A 19571-nucleotide genomic window follows, 5' to 3' on the forward strand; every position below is an offset into this window, starting at 1 on the left:
TTAAGTGTCAACATCAAGTAAGATAAACCTTATTTAAGCTGAGAGTTGGTGCAATATGTGAAAATGTATGGATTAAGACAAATTATATTCCTCGCTTTGGTTCTGATTTGCAAAATAGTAAGTATATTATTGACATTGATCCACATTTATTAACCTTTTTTGCTTTTGTCTAAGTACTATAGAAGTAAATAAAGATGACAAAATTATCGAGTGACCACATAACAACTGGCACTAAAACCTACAAAATTCATAACTTTTCGTATTACTTTTACCCCTTCTTCAGTCATAAGCAATAAACGACCTTCAATTAGAAATTTTCACCTTCTAAGAATATCAGGCAAAATAAAACATATCGATATTTTCCTCCCCATATGAAATGGTGTGCATGACCGACAATTTGTTAAATATTTTCAATCTGATTAGTCCTGAAAATCCGTTACTACTAAAAACGAGTCGTATCTGTGCCTGTAATTCATAGATTTAGATGGATATAAAACAGTGTGTCGATTCATTTGAGTTTCTTTAAATGCACCTGCTTTTTGTAAATCGTCAAAATAGTGATTTATTATTGGAAGCTTAACACAAATGCATCAAAACATAATGCCTATTTAAAGACATAAGATTCTCAATACAATGTCAGAACGTGAACACTGGAAAAAGACATCATCTGCATGCACACTATTGACAACAAAATGAAAAACAATTACATACAGAATACAAAGAAAAGTATTTTTGTATACAAAACAAAAGTAATACATACAGAATAAAAAAAATAAATACAAAATAAGAAAGAAATACATACAGAATTAAAAAAAAAACCAATTTCAATATAAAACACAATAAAAGGGGAAAATACATCATACAAAAATAAAGTAGACGCAATGAAAACCAAATAATATTTAAATCATTAGGTGCATCACGAGAGTAGAAATATTCACACCGTTCACTCAACAAGAGAGGAAAATATGTCAACGTAAAGTTCTGTAAGTTGTCAATGTGGTAGGACATGAATATGTCTTGTCTCCTCTGATAGATAGAAACTTGTTATCAGCAAATGTAATTGTGATAACAAATATACAATTTATGCTGTGATGATAGAAACGAAGGATGAACAGATCATTGTCTAATGACCTCAAACAGCGTGTGTCAATGGCAGACCTGCGTATTCCCGTTTGAAATATAACAGCTATGTGATACAATGAATATTGTCAACAAAGGCAAATGTTATTTGGTACAAAAACTCCGTCCTGTACCGTATCACTTAAAGAAAGATAACGCTATCATAACTATGTATAGTAACATCATTGCCATCTTCCTTGTATCAACGGAAAGTATAGAATAAATAACTTCAATGGCTTTGTTTGTTTTGGGTTTCATCCTGAGTTTCCCCAAGCATAGAAATTACACGTCCGTCTTACATAAAGCCGAAAAGCATATGACTAAAACTTTCAACAGTGGTTTAAAGACTTTTCTCTAGCACGATGAGTGTGCTTACCACTGGTTTTAGTGGAATCATTTACTTTGTTTCTTTCTTCTTGTTGTTTTGATACTTCATGATTTCTGCTGTGTGTCTGTTTTTCCTTTCTAGTATTTGTTCTTGGTATATATTATGTTGATTTCCCCCCAAAACTGGGTTCTCTTGATTACTCTATGATAATTTGTTGGAGTCGAATGCGTAGTAACCATAAATGACTGATTTTCCATGCAATATTTGAATGGCATTATTATTATTATGTGTCATTTCAAATTTGTATATAATGCTAAAATAATCTGATAATCGAATAAACTTGCTGAAGTAGTAGGTATGCCAAAATTAAAAAAAATATGCACAAATAAAAACAAAGATAGACATGTATGGACATTATGGGAACTTCAAATTACCACCAAATACCACCTCAAATTGGTATGGTTTTCTGGATATTCGATTAATACTCATATACTGCTTTGGCTACAATTGTGCCTTTTGTATGAACGACATCATAGAAGAAATGCTTATTACTTGTTTAGATGACATTGCATCTTCCCAACTGGATACTACAGACACTATTAAGTCGGCATCATAACTTGAGCTACTCTTAGAGATCGATGGTAATGGAAAACTAATGACCAAACTATACGACAAACGTATCGTCAACTTTCCTTTAATCTTTGCAACATCTCTTCAGCACCTGCGTATGGAGTGTTCACATTACAAATCATATGTTATGCCAGAGCTTGTCATAACTACGCATTCCTATTGTAAAGCGCTAAACTTTTTACAATTAAGCTTCTGGAACAGGGATATGTTGATACAAGATTAAAGTAATCACTACAGAAGTTTTATGGTCGTCATCATGAACTCGTGGACCGTTATTGTGTATCAATCTGCACCATGAAAAACTGAATTGTTCAACGTGTCATAGTTTTCCTATCCTCTTTCGTCCTTCCCTGACTTGACCTTTCAAGAGCAACTCGGTGATTGTTTCTAGAAAGGCAGAGGACGCTTACCCTACAGGTACACCTGGTCCATGCTCTAAGTTTTTAGCGGAGTCCGAGTTGCTCATTTACTTTTGTTACTTTGCATGTATTATTTTAGTTACTTTTTGTTTTTTGTTGTGTATGTCTGTTTTCCATGTCTTCTCTTTGTCCATGGATTACATTCTATTGATGTCCGTTAGAATCTTAGTTCCCTTGATTATTGTTATAGCATCAAGTATCTGGTTATGAAGCTGTCTTGAGTCTCCATATTCAAGAACTAACACTTGACAACAAGCTTAGTAACGGAAAATGCTGCCAAGGAGCCCGTGTCAATCAAAGAGGATGCCCAAAGACATGCCATGTTGTGATGAAACTCTGTTACGGGTATGAATAATTTCAGTCATTTTAAATGGCAGTATATGAATCTTCCTATTAGTATCTCTAGACAGTGAGATAAGATTGTATTTGGAAATATAAATACTACATGGATGCAATTGCCAACAAATTTAAATAGTGTGTGATAGTTGTAGGGGCAGCAGTTGACCTACATTGACCAGATTTTTTTAAAAATATTTTTTACCATTGTATTACAAGAAAACTTAGATACATTATTGAGGTATTTTATCATATGAAACGTCATGTGTGTTTAAATGACACTGACGATACGTCGACCAACATACACCCTATTACTACAGACAATTTGTAGGGGTCGAACTGTATAACTGTTTTTTAAAGTATTTAGGATTTTGTAATTTAGGTATACAGAATTCCACCAAATTTGTACCAAATATTACCTAAATGAAGCAAATGTTGAGTGACATTTTATTTTTTTATTTTTTTCAATAATGAAAGGCTAAAATGAGGACAATCTCTGGGTCACCGTTTTTGTCCCCTGAAATTCATCAAAATTCCTAAAGAGTACTTAATGGGCCTCGCCCCCTAAGTACTACCACTCGTGTGCGGAATTGGGTCTATGCTTTAATATTTTGCTTCGTAGCTCACCATGGCATGACCATGTAGAATATAATTTGCTACCTTAGACTTTGAAAATCATACCAATATTAACTGTAATTTATATGAGATGAAGTCCTCAAATTGGTACTAAATAGCAATAGAATGTAATATAATGTTCAGTGGGTATTATGTCATTGACTTTCGTACCTCCAATGAGCGTGGACAGCTGCAAAATCATGAACGGAGGCAACTAGTAAATATAAAAAAAATAATGAACAACCTCAATGGCTACATGTTTGCAGCTAGGGACTGATTTAATTGTGACTTACAGAAATGTGCATCTTTTACTAAATTGTGAAGAAAATAATTTTGAAGATGATGTAAAACTGTAAACGAGAAGATTTTTTTTTTTTTAATTTCAATATACTCTACTTTGTGCTCTTACAGATAACACCTGTCTCATACTATTATACATGTGTTTGTAATTTTACTTACCAGAATCAACACGAACAATGTGCCAGTAGCTACGCAAGTTCTACCTTGGTCCGATTTCTCCTTCAATGCAGTTAATGCAGAAACATCTCAAAGAGTAATAGTACATTGACCTCCAAAGTAGTTTTATGTTTATGCCTGATCTTATAACCAACAATAATTTTGTTGAAACCAAATTGACTCTTTCGTAAAATGTAGGAATAGGCTTTCTGGTGTAATTACATCTTCATATACTGGGAATGATTTACAATTTCATAAGTGCTTGAGAGTGTCTGTCTTGCATGTGGAAATTATTTTCATTTCTCTAATACGTGAAACAAATGGACAAGATCCAAAAGATGAACAAAACTTTCTTAGTGTATTGGGACTGCCATTTTGCAATGAACTATTTTAGATAATTGATTATTGATTACATTGTTGGGTACTAATTATGGGAAATTTCATATCTTTGAAGGAGTTTAATCGTATTTTGCAAGCACAACATAAATAAAATATTAGGCGTAGCTTTATTACAATAATTTGCTGAAATTCATGACCGGAGATGATCGTTAAAAATAAGTTATTCAATAAGAAGTATTTTGCTTCATATCTATTGCAACGTAAATTCAGGGTTATTCTAATGGAGTCCGGGTTGCTCATTTGCTTTCGTTACTTTGTATGTATGATTTTTGTTACTTTGTGTCCTTTGTTGTGTATGTTTTCCATGTCTGGTTTTTGTCTTTGGATTACATTCTTTTGATTACCGCTATAACCTTGTTTCCCTCGATTACGCTTTCAACAGTCATTTACTAATCAACCGGCGAAACCCCAAATATGCCGATTGGCACATAGAGAGAGGAGGAGTTGGTTTGCCCAAATCATAAGATTTGTAAAAGCATATTGCGTCTATTCTATGCTTTATACAGGGTAAAATTGATACTAACGGAACCATAGCTGATATGACGTTATTTAGGGTCGTTGCCGTAGCAACATGTCAATTACTCTTTCATATAAGTGTAACTCAAATTATGTTCTCATAACTTTTCATATTTTTATTGCTAGTTTGTATAAATAACAATCACAAACCTAAAATTTTGTCATTTCATTGTGTCATTTTTAGCTCAATATTTGTGGCTCGTTTCTATGCATTTCAATCCCCCCTTTAAAAATATATCAAATAAACAAGGCAATAGGACATGCATTTTTATCCTTTAAAACACATATATTTTAAAATCACAATTTTTGGGTTTGCGAATATTGCAGAAATTAATATTTTTCAATGGCGAATGGTTTTCTGGTAGAATGACAGTATGATACTTTAACAAAAAGACAAAATACTGTTCACCCAAAGAGGAAATATGTTGAAACTATAAAGGGTTGTCGCTCTCAGTGTTCTTTAAAATGATTTTTGTGTGGCTGAGATGGCTCTGCAGTTCCCATTTGTAGGTATAGAGTCCTCTAATATATCTAATGATAAACTGTTTGTATCAATTGATACTATATGTAAATGATTTCAATTCTTCAGGTGAGTGACTCAGACTCTATAGAACATCTGCTTATTAAAATGCAAAAAAAATATATCTTAAATGGTTTTAAGTGAATTCGAAGTATAACTAAGCATTTACTTAAATACACGATTTATGTCTAATTGAAATCAAAATGTCAAAGACGGTCCTGTTGTCAAAAAAAAAAAAAAAAAAAATTTTACAACATGTAATGTAAAGCTACTTATATTAATCTATTTTGTACATTAAAACTATATGACGGTACAAGATATTAATGTCATGAAATCGACGAGGATTATTTAGATTTACTTTTACTGCATCAATTTACATGTAAGCATATTTGATATAAAGCCACAGTAAATAGCCTATAAGTTTCGGTATTGCAATATTTAATATAATATCTTTCATCTTGTAGCTTTATTCATAATCGATGCGCCTGTGGCTCTGCTACTATAGTGTTTCGACCAAGCAAATCGTCTAAAGTAATCTTCGGTGAAAGCCTTGGCAATACTACAAATCCGGTACAAATGCAGTTGTCTGATCACAGGGTAATTTAATTGAATTTGTGATTTAGAACAAGCCTTAATGATCGGTCATTAAACATATAATTGATCTGCCCCTTTCAACCGTTTTTTTTTCCTTCACATAAAATAAAGAACAAGCCTTAAAAGAAAAGCAAATGTTAGTTAAAATATTTTCTGTTTGTTGTATTTGCATGCATAAATGTTCAGTGGAAATAAATTCCGATCTCTATTTAAATTGTCATATTTAACTTTTTTTTACTTTTTCATGTGATTGGTTTAATGAAGAAATTCAAATTTAAGGCACAAGCTTTGATTTAAATTCGTTGGTTTTCAAACGAACTTGCACAATTAAAAGCTATAGAAATATTTAAATGTACGTACACTAGGCAACATTGACAGACTAGGAAAATCGTGAAGCGAGAAACTTTGGTTCTGATCTCTGTTCATCTCTTTGGAATCCTTACTTGTTTTGTAAAGAAAAATATATGAATCCGGCAAATCAAATTCAAATCGAAAGACTAAATATTTCTTTATAATTCAATAAACTGAATCAGAAAATTTCAATTAAAATAATTATAGGACATCCAACTATGTCAAGTCAAAATAGCAATACAATTTGTGCTGGACAATAACATATAATATATAAAAAATTAAATACGTGGAACTATGAATTTCTATAATAGTAGTTATTAAACCTCTAAGAGAAAGGGAAACATGTTGATACCTTATAAATTCTATAAGCCATGATTATACGTCTTCATACAAAACTGTTAATTTTTTATATCTTTTTTTAATTTAAGTCTTATTATGGTGGATATATGTACGTCTACGACTTATACAAGAACAACAATTACCTCATTTATGAAGGTATGATTTCTCTTCTTGGATCCCAAATAGGACAGACATATGAGAACGTCGGTTGGGGAACAACTACCGTATCAGTTCCAATGATTTCGCTTACACCACACATCAGGTGATTATGACAAACCTTTACACTATATTACTAAACGAGAATAATAAAATATTACAAAGATACTCTCCTCTTGTACTCTAATATCTTACTTTTAATTATCAGCTTTGCAAGCAAAATCAATATTATTCATGTTTATGGCAGGGAATCGTTTAAATCAAATACAAAAAGTTGAAGCCGAAAAATATGTAATTACTTACATCCAATAATACTATGCAGTCAGAATTAAAACTAGAGATTGTCAGTCGGTAAGTTTGTTATACCATTTTTTCTTTATTTCTTTATGTATTAAAACATATCGGAATCAGTAATAAATATAACACAGAAAGGTATGTATAAAGAAGGCTTTATGTTTAATTCAGATCAATCACATGTATTATAAAAATCAGGATTTCCAGGATAATTGTCCCTTCTCGTTGTTCTTAGATCTTAACCAAATACTTACTGGCGGTTTCGAGATTTTTTTTTCTAATTTTTGCTACTTTATTTTTACAGTTTCATAGCCACAATTTAATCCGTTTTCATCAGACCAGTCTTTATACGGTTTTAATAATATAATCAACTTTACTTCAACATTTAGTTCTTTTTTCAATATTTCTTATACAAAAAAGCTAAAATCTAAGCTAAAAACTAAAATCTCACATACAAAGTAACAAAGGCATATGAGCAACTCGGACTCCACTAAAATCTGGGAGCATGGACCAGGTGCACCGGTAGGGTAAGCGTCCTATGTTTTCTAGAAGCACCCCCCGAGTTGCTCATAAAAAGTCAAGTCCAGGGTAGACAACGAGGAAAGGAAAACTATGACCCGTTGAATAAATCAGTTTTCATGGTGCAGATGGATACACCATAACGATTCACGAGATTATGATGACGACCATTAAACTTCTGTAGTGACGACTTCGATCTTGTAGCAACATAACCCTGTTCCAGAAGCCTATTTGTTAGAGTTCTAGCGCGACACAAAAAGTCTGCGTAGTTTTGGCAAGCTCTGGCACAACGTATGAGTTGTGATATAAACACTCCATACGCAGGTGCTGAAGGGATGTTGCAACAGATGAAAGGAAAGTTGATAATTTGGAATGAAAAGTCATCACATTTGTCCTAAAGTTTGGTCAATAGTTTTCCTTTACCATCGATTTGTAAGTGTGTGTCAAGATATAAACTTTTATTACAACACCAAAATGACTTAGATGTAAAATAATGCTTTGGTAACTTGAGGCTAACATTATTGTGTTAAATATTTTGAATCAAAGTATCATTCTATAAGTCCATTACTTTCAACTCTCAATGTATTGTTTTATTTTTATTTATTGCATATAAAGTTAAATGTATTTGTTCTTATAGATTTATTGTACGTTTTCCAGATTAAAGTTACATTATAAATTTTACTGTCCGTCAACTTCCTATGGAACACAATGTCGCCCATGTGACCTTAGGCATTCACAATCATCAGATCATAGATGTTCTGCATCGAGATGCAAGCCAGGTAAGGCCAAAAATATTTAACAAATTGAAATCGCTTTAAAATAAAAACCCCAAACAAAAAAGTACGATGTTAATGTTAATTACCATGACCGTCTTAATCTTTATATATCATATGTCCTATAAAATTCATTATATTTACTTTTTTTCAATCTGTGCAGTAACATTGTAATTCTTGGTTCCCTTGGCTACGACATTTATACATGTACACGTAGCTCTCGGTTTTATCAAGCTCGTAGAAGTAAACGTCATTCAATGTGTTTAACACATTTCTAGGGACTTATTGATAGCTGCGTCATTTTGTGATAATAAATCACAAAATATTCAATAAAACCTGGTTTTAGCGAATCATTTTTAACCAAACTACATGACAAATTATCAAGACTGGTCATGAATGTAATATTGACGAAATCGAATCAACATATAAACCGGACCATAAACTAGTTTTGTGATTGAAAATCTTTTTAAAAGGGGAAATTATATAGTAACCGTAGTGTCAGATCGTCCTTTCGTACATTTGTCATTTCGCACTTTGTTACAGTTGTCCATGCAACTACATATATATCATTGCATGTTTTTAAATAGGTGTACCATTTGGTTGTTTTCAATATTTATTTGAGCGACATTAACGTCCTCGTTGATAAGCTTTGTTTTTTTTATATACAATGCTCTTGACAGTCTTCCTTGTAAAATAGGTATAGCATTATACTATTAGGATGCCATTGTAAAGGGAGTCGATCGAAGAAATCAAAAATATTTCAACGTGTCCAGATTTATAAAAGGTTGAAACTCGTGATTAGACCAAAGAATTTTTCGGCATTTTTTTGGCGCCTATCCCGGGTAAGGAATTTCTAGCCACTGTATGTCTTTTTTCGCTTTCACTTTAAATTTACTTTTATGTTGCTAAAGTACATCGGATTAACTATTTCGCATTACCTATATAAAATGATGGTTGTGGCCAAGCTGCAGTCTGTTCTATGTAGTGAGGAAGTGAGGGTCTCTTGCCGTTGATTGAAGACCCACTGATGTCTTTGGGCCGGAATTGTACATTTAGTTTGGGTAGTTGTCTTTTTGACATATTCACCATGGCCATTTTTGGTATAAAGATGGAATGTTATATATTTAACTTAAGAAAGACTTTTTCACAACCTATATGATATGTTTGTATATTTTGTATATACCAAATCAAAAGTCAGTGTTTTTAAATGATTATGATTTATTTTTTTGGAAGGTAAGAAATGTCAACTTTGAACTAAACATGTCTCGCATTAATCGGTAAATTTAAAAGAAATCATCGCACAACCGGTCAATCGTAAAATTGCGAGGCGAGCTCCACGCAGCGAAAAAGTAATGTCTCTATTTGAAATGCTTATAATATAGCGAGGAACAAGACAAAATAAAAAGAGGCACAAACCTCAAAGAAGTAAAAAACGTAGCAATCTTACCAAAGGCAATCTGAGAGAATTTCAGAAATTATGGTATGACTGATGAAATGTTTCTTACATCTACCAATTATTCTGGACCGTACTTGGCAATCCTTTTCATTGATGTCTTCGAATACGAAATTTATTACGATAAATAGGTTGTCGGCATTTTAGGTCCTGTACTACAGAGGGTGATCAGACGGATCTTAACTATTACAATCCAATAACTCATGTGAGTGCTTTGAACAATCGCCTAATAAATTGAGCGGAAGAAAATAAAGTTCTTAAAGGTAACTAATTTAGATTTCGTGCTCAAAAACCTGTTTATCTATTACATTTTGCAGACGACACGGTGCTGTTTTCTGGAAGCCCTTTCAATACAAAAATGTTTAGACAAACTATTTATTGTGAATAAAGACAAAACCGAAATAGTTATCTTTCGTGAAGGATGGCAAATAATGGAATGTTCTTTGATACTGCTAACATCGTTGGAAAATTTGGAGATCCTTTTATGCTTACGTTATCTTCCCTGTATCAATTTGATTCGATGGAGCAGTGTAGCGAATAGAGTCCTCACATTATGAGACGTTGGTATAATATTGATATGGTGTGACATGCATCGATCGTTAGTTTGATCCTTTATCCTACATTACAACACCTAGGTGAGCTGTTCCTGTCTTCCATTGATGGTGTACCAAGTTAAAGCTGCCCTAGATATATCCTACAAGGACGAAAACCCCGGCCAGCAAAAGCTATATTTGAAGGCCTAGCTGACCTTTTGGTGTAGGGCACAGGACTTTATGCTGGTGGTGTTTCCATGAATGTCACAGCGGTACGAGTTTGAGTCCCGAGGAGGCAACGACCTAAAGTTTGTCTCGCAAATTTGACAGTTCCAACATCATTGGAAATTATTTAGACCTTACGATGCTTACGTTATCTTCCCTATATAATTTTGATCCAATGGAACAGTCGTCACATTCTGAGACGTTTTATGAAATTGTTTTTTTATGACATATATCGTTAATGTGATCCTCTATCCTACATTACAACACCTAGATGAGCCTTCTACCATACATCATGTGCTAAGCTGCAACCCTAGATAAATCTTTCAAGGACGAACGACCCAGCCGGCGAAAGCTATTTTGCTAGCTTGGTCTAGTTTCCATAGCTGTCACATGGGTACGAATTCTTGTCCCGCCGAGGGAACGACCAAAAACGTGCTTTGCCAATTTGACAGTTCTACCATCGTCGGGATTTCTTTTGTTCATTTCTATAATGTGCTATTTACTAAATACAACACATGATACTTACTAAAAGAAACGACAAGTTTCCTTCTTGCAAAAACATCATAAATAGTAAACGTGTAGATTTCAATACTATACATCTTTTTTTTCATTACTGCACCATTACTGTTTTTTGTGTACATCGGTTATTTCCTTAAGCACTTGTTTTAACAGACCAAAACTTCATATGTATATGACAAAAATCCAAGACGAGAAAGGAGTCATGACCATCGCCACTATACGTCACCTAAGTTACATGATGTCTCCATAGATGGTCTCCTTCCTTTGATACAAAAACCTGTTGGACTTCATCACATTAGAACCAAACTTTATTCTATACCTCTCACTCTACTACTCTCCATTTACAAAACAAGTCTTGGCACTCATGTTTCTGACCCCACGTCATCATTATACAGACTTGTTGCCATCATTTTGGATATTGGTTTCCACAGACTCTTTAAACCAGTTTGTGTGAAAAGTCAAGATGAAGAAAAACGATCATTTCTTCCAGTACCGTTTGTCAACAAAGGTATAGATGCAATTCATTTGGCTAACATCCTCCATCACAACAACCTTACCAACAAAATTCCCCCATATTTCAATGACAAATCCATACCAATTATTTCATATTCCTATACTTCACTTATCGCATCCAAAATTTTCAATTATAAAAAAAAAGATATATATTGCAGAACCTTGAGATTGAGGACTTCAAGGCTAAACCACCTGACTGTTCTTACAAAACCTCTCCATTCAAATATGGTCCTTCCGGTCACGTCGTTACGGGAGATTTAACCATTATCGAAAACGAATCTCTGCGTAATATCCTTTCTAAAGGTCCCAAGTACCGTGAACCACGCTCCATACATTTGAATTATAACTTTAACGTTCTTATGGATGCCGTCGAGGACTAAGCAAGAAAATGGATAAACCGAGAACAAGAAAACATTGATTCTCTGTCAGAGTGGTTAAAGGCCGTGAGATCTTTAAGTTTGAAACGAATGAAGGTTTTAAGTAGGTCAATGAGTGCCAAGGCGACTTCAGTTTTCAAAGATCCCGATGAAGCAAAAACATTGTCTACTATACATGACAATTATGTTGTCGTACCAGCAGACAAAGCCCAAAACAACATTGTTATTATCTGCAAAACGTTTTATATCCAATGTTTATTATCAGAGGTAGACGTAGAAAATTATAGCAGTGATAGGACCTACACGGCTACCACTCTTTCCAAAGAAGAGATTGTGGAAAACCATAAATCTGTGCTATCGTCTTTTGGTCTCTCTACCAAGGACGATGATTGTGATTTACCGTCTATGTACTGGATTCCTAAACTTCACAAGAATCCATACAAACAACGTTTCATAGATGGATCTGAAAAATGTATCACCAAACCTCTTTCAAAACTTTTAATTTGTATACTCACAACTCTCAAAGAGGGTCTACAGTCCTACCACAACACTAGTTACTCCCGTAGTGGTATTAATTCAATGTGGATACTGAAAAATTCGAAAGATTTTTTGGAGACAATCAGATCAAGACTATTATATGAATATAATAGCATTAAAACCTATGATTTTTCAAGACTGTATACTTCTATTCAACATACTCAGTTAAAATCCCGACTTAAAAACATTATACATCGTTGTTTTTCCAAAAAAGATGGTACACCTAGATACAAATATATAGTTCTTGGTAGAGATTCCTCATACTTTGTAAGAAATAATTCCAAATCATCTTCCAAATGTACAGAGGAAGAAGTTTACAAAATGCTGGAATTTTTTATCGACAACATATTTGTCCAGTGTGGTGGACGTGTTTTTCAACAAACCGTCGGCATTCCAATGGGAACAAATTGTGCTCCTTTACTTGCTGACCTATTCCTTCACTCTTATGAGGCTGACTTTATAGCTGATCTGATCAGAAAGAATGAATATCGTTTGGCTAGATCCTTCAATCTCAGTTTCCGCTATATAGATGACGTATTATCTTTAAACAATCCTAATTTCGGGGATTTGATACATCGTATCTACCCAAAAGAACTTGAGATAAAGGATACTACAGACACTGTGAAGTCAGCCTCATATCTTGACCTACACTTAGAAATCGATGGTAAAGGAAAACTATTGACCAAACTTTACGACAAACGTGATGACTTTTCATTCAGAATTGTTAACTTTCCTTTTATTTGTGGCAACATCCCTTCGGCTCCTTTGTATGGAGTGTTCATATCACAACTCATACGTTATGTCAGAGCTTACCGAAACTACGCAGACTTTTTGTATCGCGCTAGAACTCTAACAAATAGGCTTCTGGCATAGGGTTATGTTGCTACAAGATTGTAGTCATCACTACAGAAGTTTTATGGTTGTCATCATGAACTCGTGGATCGTTATGGTGTATCCATCAGCACCATGAAAACTGATGTATTCAACGGGTTATTGTTTTCGTTTCCTCGTTTGTCTACCCCGGACTTGACTTTTTATGACCAACTCGGCGGGCGTTCCAAGAAAAGCAGAGGACGCTTACCCTACCGGTGCACCTGGTCCATCCTCCCAGGGTTTTGTGGAGTCCGAGTTGCTCATTTACTTTTGTTACTTTGTATGAATGATTTTAGTTACTTTATGTTCTTTGTTGTAAGTGTCTGTTTTCCATGTCTGGTCTTTGTTCCTGGATTACTTTCTTTTGATTACCGCTATGACCTTGGTTCCCTTGATTACTCTTATAATGGTAAAACGATTTTCTTTCTTTATTCTCACACTTCGGCCATTGAGCAGAAAAAGTGCTGCTTATCAATTATAAGATCAATTTTATACTACGGAAAATGTTTGAGATGTACATGTAGTAAAAATATTTTTGAGAGTTCAGATAGCAAACCACTTTTACTGATTGTTTCATGTGTTGATGTATTTGAGTTTGTAGGGTTAATTTACTTGTTTTCGCCAAATTAAACTTTGTCTCAAATGTTAAAAATAGGATGTGTCTTGATTATAACACTGTAAATTTGATCAACGCACCTGTCACACGAATTTGATTTAGCTTATTTACAGTGAGAAATTTAAACGAAAAAAAAATGTTTAAAAAATTATTTCCTCGAAAAATTATATATACGTCGTCTTAAATTTGTTGATACAACTCACTAACATGTAACATGGAGTTAGTACGTACTATCAGTAAAAATGGAGAATTACTAACAGATATTTGTGATGTAAATAACCTTATCATCGGAAGTACATAGCAAAATACTGTTAAGAGTCCTATTAAATAGAATAAATGATGCAATAGATGATCCGCTAAGGAGAGAGCAGGCAGGGTTGAGATCAGGCAGAGGATGTATTGACCACATTTATTCAATCCGTAACATTATAGAGCAATGTGTTTAGAAGTAAAATAAACTAATCCTCACTTTAGTAGACTTCGAGAAAAGTTTTTTTTATAGAATCAGAAGAGACTGCCTGTTAGCCATCCTACGAGCATATCATATGGAATATGATCAAAAATTGGTGTCTCAGTACAAACTTTATACAACCAATATGAATGTTGTGCATTACACTATGGTGTACAGTCAGAATGGTTCCCAGTGACATCAGGATGTCGACAAGGATGTATTATATCGTCTCTACAAAATAACATCATAGAAGAGGTCGAGGAGTTCAAATATCTAGGCAGCAAGTTAAGTAAACTAATGGGACGGCAGAGTCAGAATAAGCAAGGTTACAAATGCATTCTGCCAACAACAATCCATAAGGAGAAGTGAGTCAATCAATATGAACATTAAACTGAAAGAGTAATCAAGGGAACCAAGATTATAGCGGTAATCAAATAGTCATCAAGGGAACTAAGATTATGGCGGTAATCAAAGAGTGATCAAGGGAACCAAGGTTATAGCGGTAATCAAAGAGTAATCAAGGGAACCAAGATTATAGCGGTAATCAAAAAGTAATAATGGGAACCAAGGTTATAGCGGTAATCAAAGAGTAATCAAAGGAACTAAGATTATAGCGGTAATCAAAGAGTAGTCAAGGGAACCAAGGTTATAGCGGTAATCAAAAGAATGTTATCCAGGAACAAAGAAAAGACATGGAAAACAGACATAAACAACAAAGAACATGAAGTAACTAAAATCATAAAGTTGAAGAGTCATCAAGGCGACCATGGTTATAGCGGTAATCAAAGAGTAATCAAGGGAACCAAGGTTATAACGGTAATCAAAAGAATTTAATCCAGGGACAAAGACCAGACATGGAAAACAGACATACACAACAAAGAACATGATGTAACTAAAATCATACATACAAAGTAACAAAAGTAAAAGAACAACTCAGGATTGGGCATGTTTGCGAAATAGAGAAGACATTACCAAGATTGAACTTAGATAGACAATTGACAAACGAAAAAGAGGACGCCAAAGAAGACTTGGCTAAGGATGGTATCAAGAAGTCCTGTACGGAAATTGAGAAGAATTATAGCACTAGACACCCAGCTGTGGTGTCGGCTGTTGAGACCTTATGTGGCCTGATGTGTGCATGGGCACGATATATATATATATATATATATATATAACGTCTCAGAATGTGACGACTCTATTCGCTCCACTGCTCCATCGAATCATATTGAAACAGGGAAGATATGTAAACGTATAGAAAGGTCTGAAAAATTCCAAACGATGTTAGAACTGTCAAATTTGCGATGCAAATTTTCAAATTTTTGGTCGTTTCTTCCACGGGACTCGAAATCGTACCGCTGTGACATCTATGGCAACACCGCCTGCACAAGGTCTAGCGCTCTAGACCACTAGACCAATAAATCATTTCATCTACCGTCCTTCGCCATGTCTTTTTTGGCGTCCTCATTTTCGTCCTCTCTTTCTATTCGTTTACATATCTATACGTTTACATATCTTCCCTGTATCAATTTGGTCCGATGGAGCAGTGTAGCGAATAGAGGCGTCGCATTCTGAGACGTTGTATAATGTTGATTTGTTGTGACATGCATCATTAATTTGATCCTCTATCCTACATAATAACATCTAAATGAACTGTCCCGTAGTACCATACATCGTGTACTAAGTTACAGCCTTAGATTAATCCTACGAGGAGGAATGACCCGGCCAGCGAAAGCTATATTTTATATAGCCTAGCTGGCCGAGTGGTCTAGGGTGCTGGACTTCGTGCAAACGGTGTTGCCATAGATGTCACAGCGGTACGAGTTCGAGTCCCGCGGAGGGAACGACCAAAAATTTGCATCGCAAATTCGACAGTTCTAACAACGTTGGGAATTTTTTTAGACCTTTCTATATATAATGGGCAAAATTTTCAGTCAACAAATGACCTTCTTCAGTGCCTTAAATAAACTTTATTGCCCATTATATATTTTATTATAGTGTGTTAACATCTTTATCGGTATCGTTGTACAATCCTTTAGACTTATATAATTATTTTTGTTTGTGCTGCATCGTCATTAAGTTTGCTGGTTGGCAGATTCCTTTAGACTTTATATATATTTAACAAATAGATCTATTTAAAGTTTACAAATATTTTGATTTAGAATGAGGACTTTTATACTACTAATATATGTAAAATTTCACTTCGCTTTAATTCGTTCAAATGTATGTACAGCAGATGTTTTAAATTAAAATACTTTTGTAGCAAAAATGTTTTCGCTGAAAGTACATTCAAACAGTATTTTTTTCATAAAGATATTCCTGCGACACACTACCCGTGTTTACCCATTGTCGAAAGTCGTGTTTCTGAAGTCTTGGAGGGCAGTTATCGTGTATTTTACAAGGACGAAAACTGATTCTAGCGTTTGAAAAATTAGATCTTAAGGGTGATATTGTTAATTGTGAGTTAATGTGATTTTAGAACTTTTTGGTTTTCAAACCAACCTTGAAGTCACGTGACAATGGTGGTATAATAAAGATCCATGATGTATATTTAACAATAAAAATACTCTTTATCTACAAAAAAAAAGAACCAAGTTATAAGAAAGGTTTCTCATTTCGGTTTAAAATAAAAGCACTTACAGCTCAAAATGACATGTTGTCATGGGAATTTGTTAATACGATTTATGAAAAATGGTGTCAATGAATTATCATTGTTTTCTACATTAACGTATGTTTTGAAAAGTTTTTGGCTTTGCCTATGAGGGACAAAACCGTTTGTACTCAAATAACATTCGAATAAATTGATAACGCACCATTTTATTGTTTCGTAGCTGATGTCACGACCAACAAGAATATGCGAGAATTTCTAAACAATGATGTGTATCTGCGTTTCAAGTTCAGACAATCACATTAATAACTGTACACGTCACTTCTGAAATTCGTCATATACGACAAAATTATGTCAAGACATTCATTTTTAGACAGATGATCTATAAATTAGGATGTCGCTGACACTCCGACCCAATTATTTCAAGGGAAATATTTTTTTCCTTTGAAGGACAAATGACGCGTGTGACATGCACGACTACCGTGCCTTATTTATATTTACATATATCTCAAAGATTATACAAAGTATGCCCACAAAAGGTCATGGTATGGATGGAACGGATATATAATGTAAACATGATTCAGCGTATAATATAAATATATTTTCAGAGATAAAAAAACAAGAGAACTACTCATAAAACATGCTAAATGATCAAAACATATCAATAGAATAGTTCGTTTCATATTTTTAAAAGCTTAATTTGAGACTAATTTATAAACAATATTGCATATTTTAGGATGGTCTGGAATAGCATGTGAATCAGATCTTAATGAATGCAATATTTTAAAAACCATATGCAACGCAGGAAATTGTACGAACACCCTAGGTAGTTATTACTGTATTTGTCCATTTGGTACTTATGGCAAACAATGTGAGATAGCAGAGACCTGTGAGAGTCATCCTTGTAGAAATGGAGGCACCTGCCAATCACTAAGCCAAAACAAAACTGTTTGTCACTGTAAACCAGGCTTTACAGGTCAACGATGTGAAGGAAGGTCTCAAAGCAAAATGACGACATCGATGACTACCACACATAAAACAACACAGTTAGATCATTGTCGGTCTAACCCATGTGGACGCCATGGACGATGTACTAGTAATGACCATGGATTTACATGTATCTGTACCAAACCATGGATCGGAAGTAGATGTACCGTACAAATACCATGCTCTAGTTCCCCTTGCCAACATGTAGGGAGATGTGTTAATAAAGGAAGCACTAACTATATATGCTATTGTCCTAGTGGTTACACTGGTAAGAATTGTGAACATTGGAATTATTGTTCGAGTTCACCGTGTCGTAATGGTGCAGCATGTTCAGTTAGTGGTCGTACGTTCAATTGTACATGTAAACTTGGATGGGCTGGGACAAAATGTGATCTGCAGGATCATTGTAAACCAAACCCATGTCTACACCAGTCGAAATGTACAACCACTAGAAGTGCATTCACATGCACATGTCCGACGGGTTGGACTGGGACAAGATGTGAAAGACGAGACTTTTGCACTCCTAACCCATGTCATCACGGAGCTAATTGTACATCAAGTAATAGTTCATTCACATGCACATGTCCGACGGGTAGGACTGGGACAAGATGTGATGAGCGTGACAATTGTTCATCGAATCCATGTCAACACGGAGCTAATTGTACATCAATTAGTAATAGATACACATGCTCATGTCCGTCAGGTTGGACTGGGACGAGATGTGATAGACAGGACTATTGTTCTTCTAACCCATGTCATAACGGTGCTAACTGTACATTAATCAATAATAGATATTCATGCACATGTTCGTCTGGTTGGACTGGGACAAGATGTGATAAACGGGACCATTGTACACCAAATCCATGTAAACATGGTGCTAAATGTATGAATACTATGAATACATTTACATGCACATGCCCAACCGGATGGACAACTAAGGATTGTAGTACTAAAGACTCTTGTCGAACAAAGCCGTGTCAAAACGGAGGCATGTGTTCAATCACCGGAACAAGTTATCTTTGTACTTGCACTAACGGTTGGACGGGTCGAAATTGCGAAAAAAGAAATTACTGTTCTAGTTCTCCTTGTAAACACAATGGCCACTGCATTAACAAGGCTGATAATTTTTTCTGCACCTGTTCACGAGGATGGAGAGGAAACACGTGTGAAACAACTGATCACTGTGCTAATAATCCCTGCAAAAATAACGCTTCATGTTCAAATAACGGTAATACATATAAATGTACCTGCATATCTGGATATGTTGGAGCTACATGTAATCAGGTAGACTATTGTGCATCAATACCATGTGATCATGGTGGAACATGCACTAATACCCATACTTCTTTTTCGTGTAATTGTCCTAGCGCACGGTCAGGTCTAAGATGTGAGAATACGAATCAGTGTAAATCTAAACCATGTAAAAATGGTGCACAATGTCAAAACACAGCACGGGGTCATACATGTCGATGTCAGACTGGATGGTCTGGTGGAACATGTGAAGAAGAAACGGGCTGC

At 34.6% G+C, this 19571-nt stretch overlaps 1 protein-coding gene across 1 annotated transcript; it reads left to right on the plus strand.

The window, feature by feature from the left end:
* Nucleotides 1-17934, plus strand: LOC148603823 (uncharacterized). The gene is made up of 7 exons (XM_088551377.1): nt 1-117; nt 2687-2841; nt 5803-5935; nt 6712-6884; nt 8249-8370; nt 9965-10080; nt 17803-17934. Exons 1-6 carry the CDS (start codon nt 64-66, stop codon nt 10015-10017), a joined length of 690 nt encoding a protein of 229 aa, XP_088407503.1. The 5' UTR covers nt 1-63; the 3' UTR covers nt 10018-10080; nt 17803-17934.
* The last annotated feature ends 1637 nt before the right edge of the window (nt 17935-19571 follow it).

Source organism: Perna viridis, chromosome 11, assembly GCF_037379345.1.
Source record: "Perna viridis isolate PV_CMFRI_1.1 ecotype Kerala chromosome 11, ASM3737934v1, whole genome shotgun sequence".
Taxonomy (NCBI): Eukaryota; Metazoa; Mollusca; class Bivalvia; order Mytilida; family Mytilidae; genus Perna; species Perna viridis.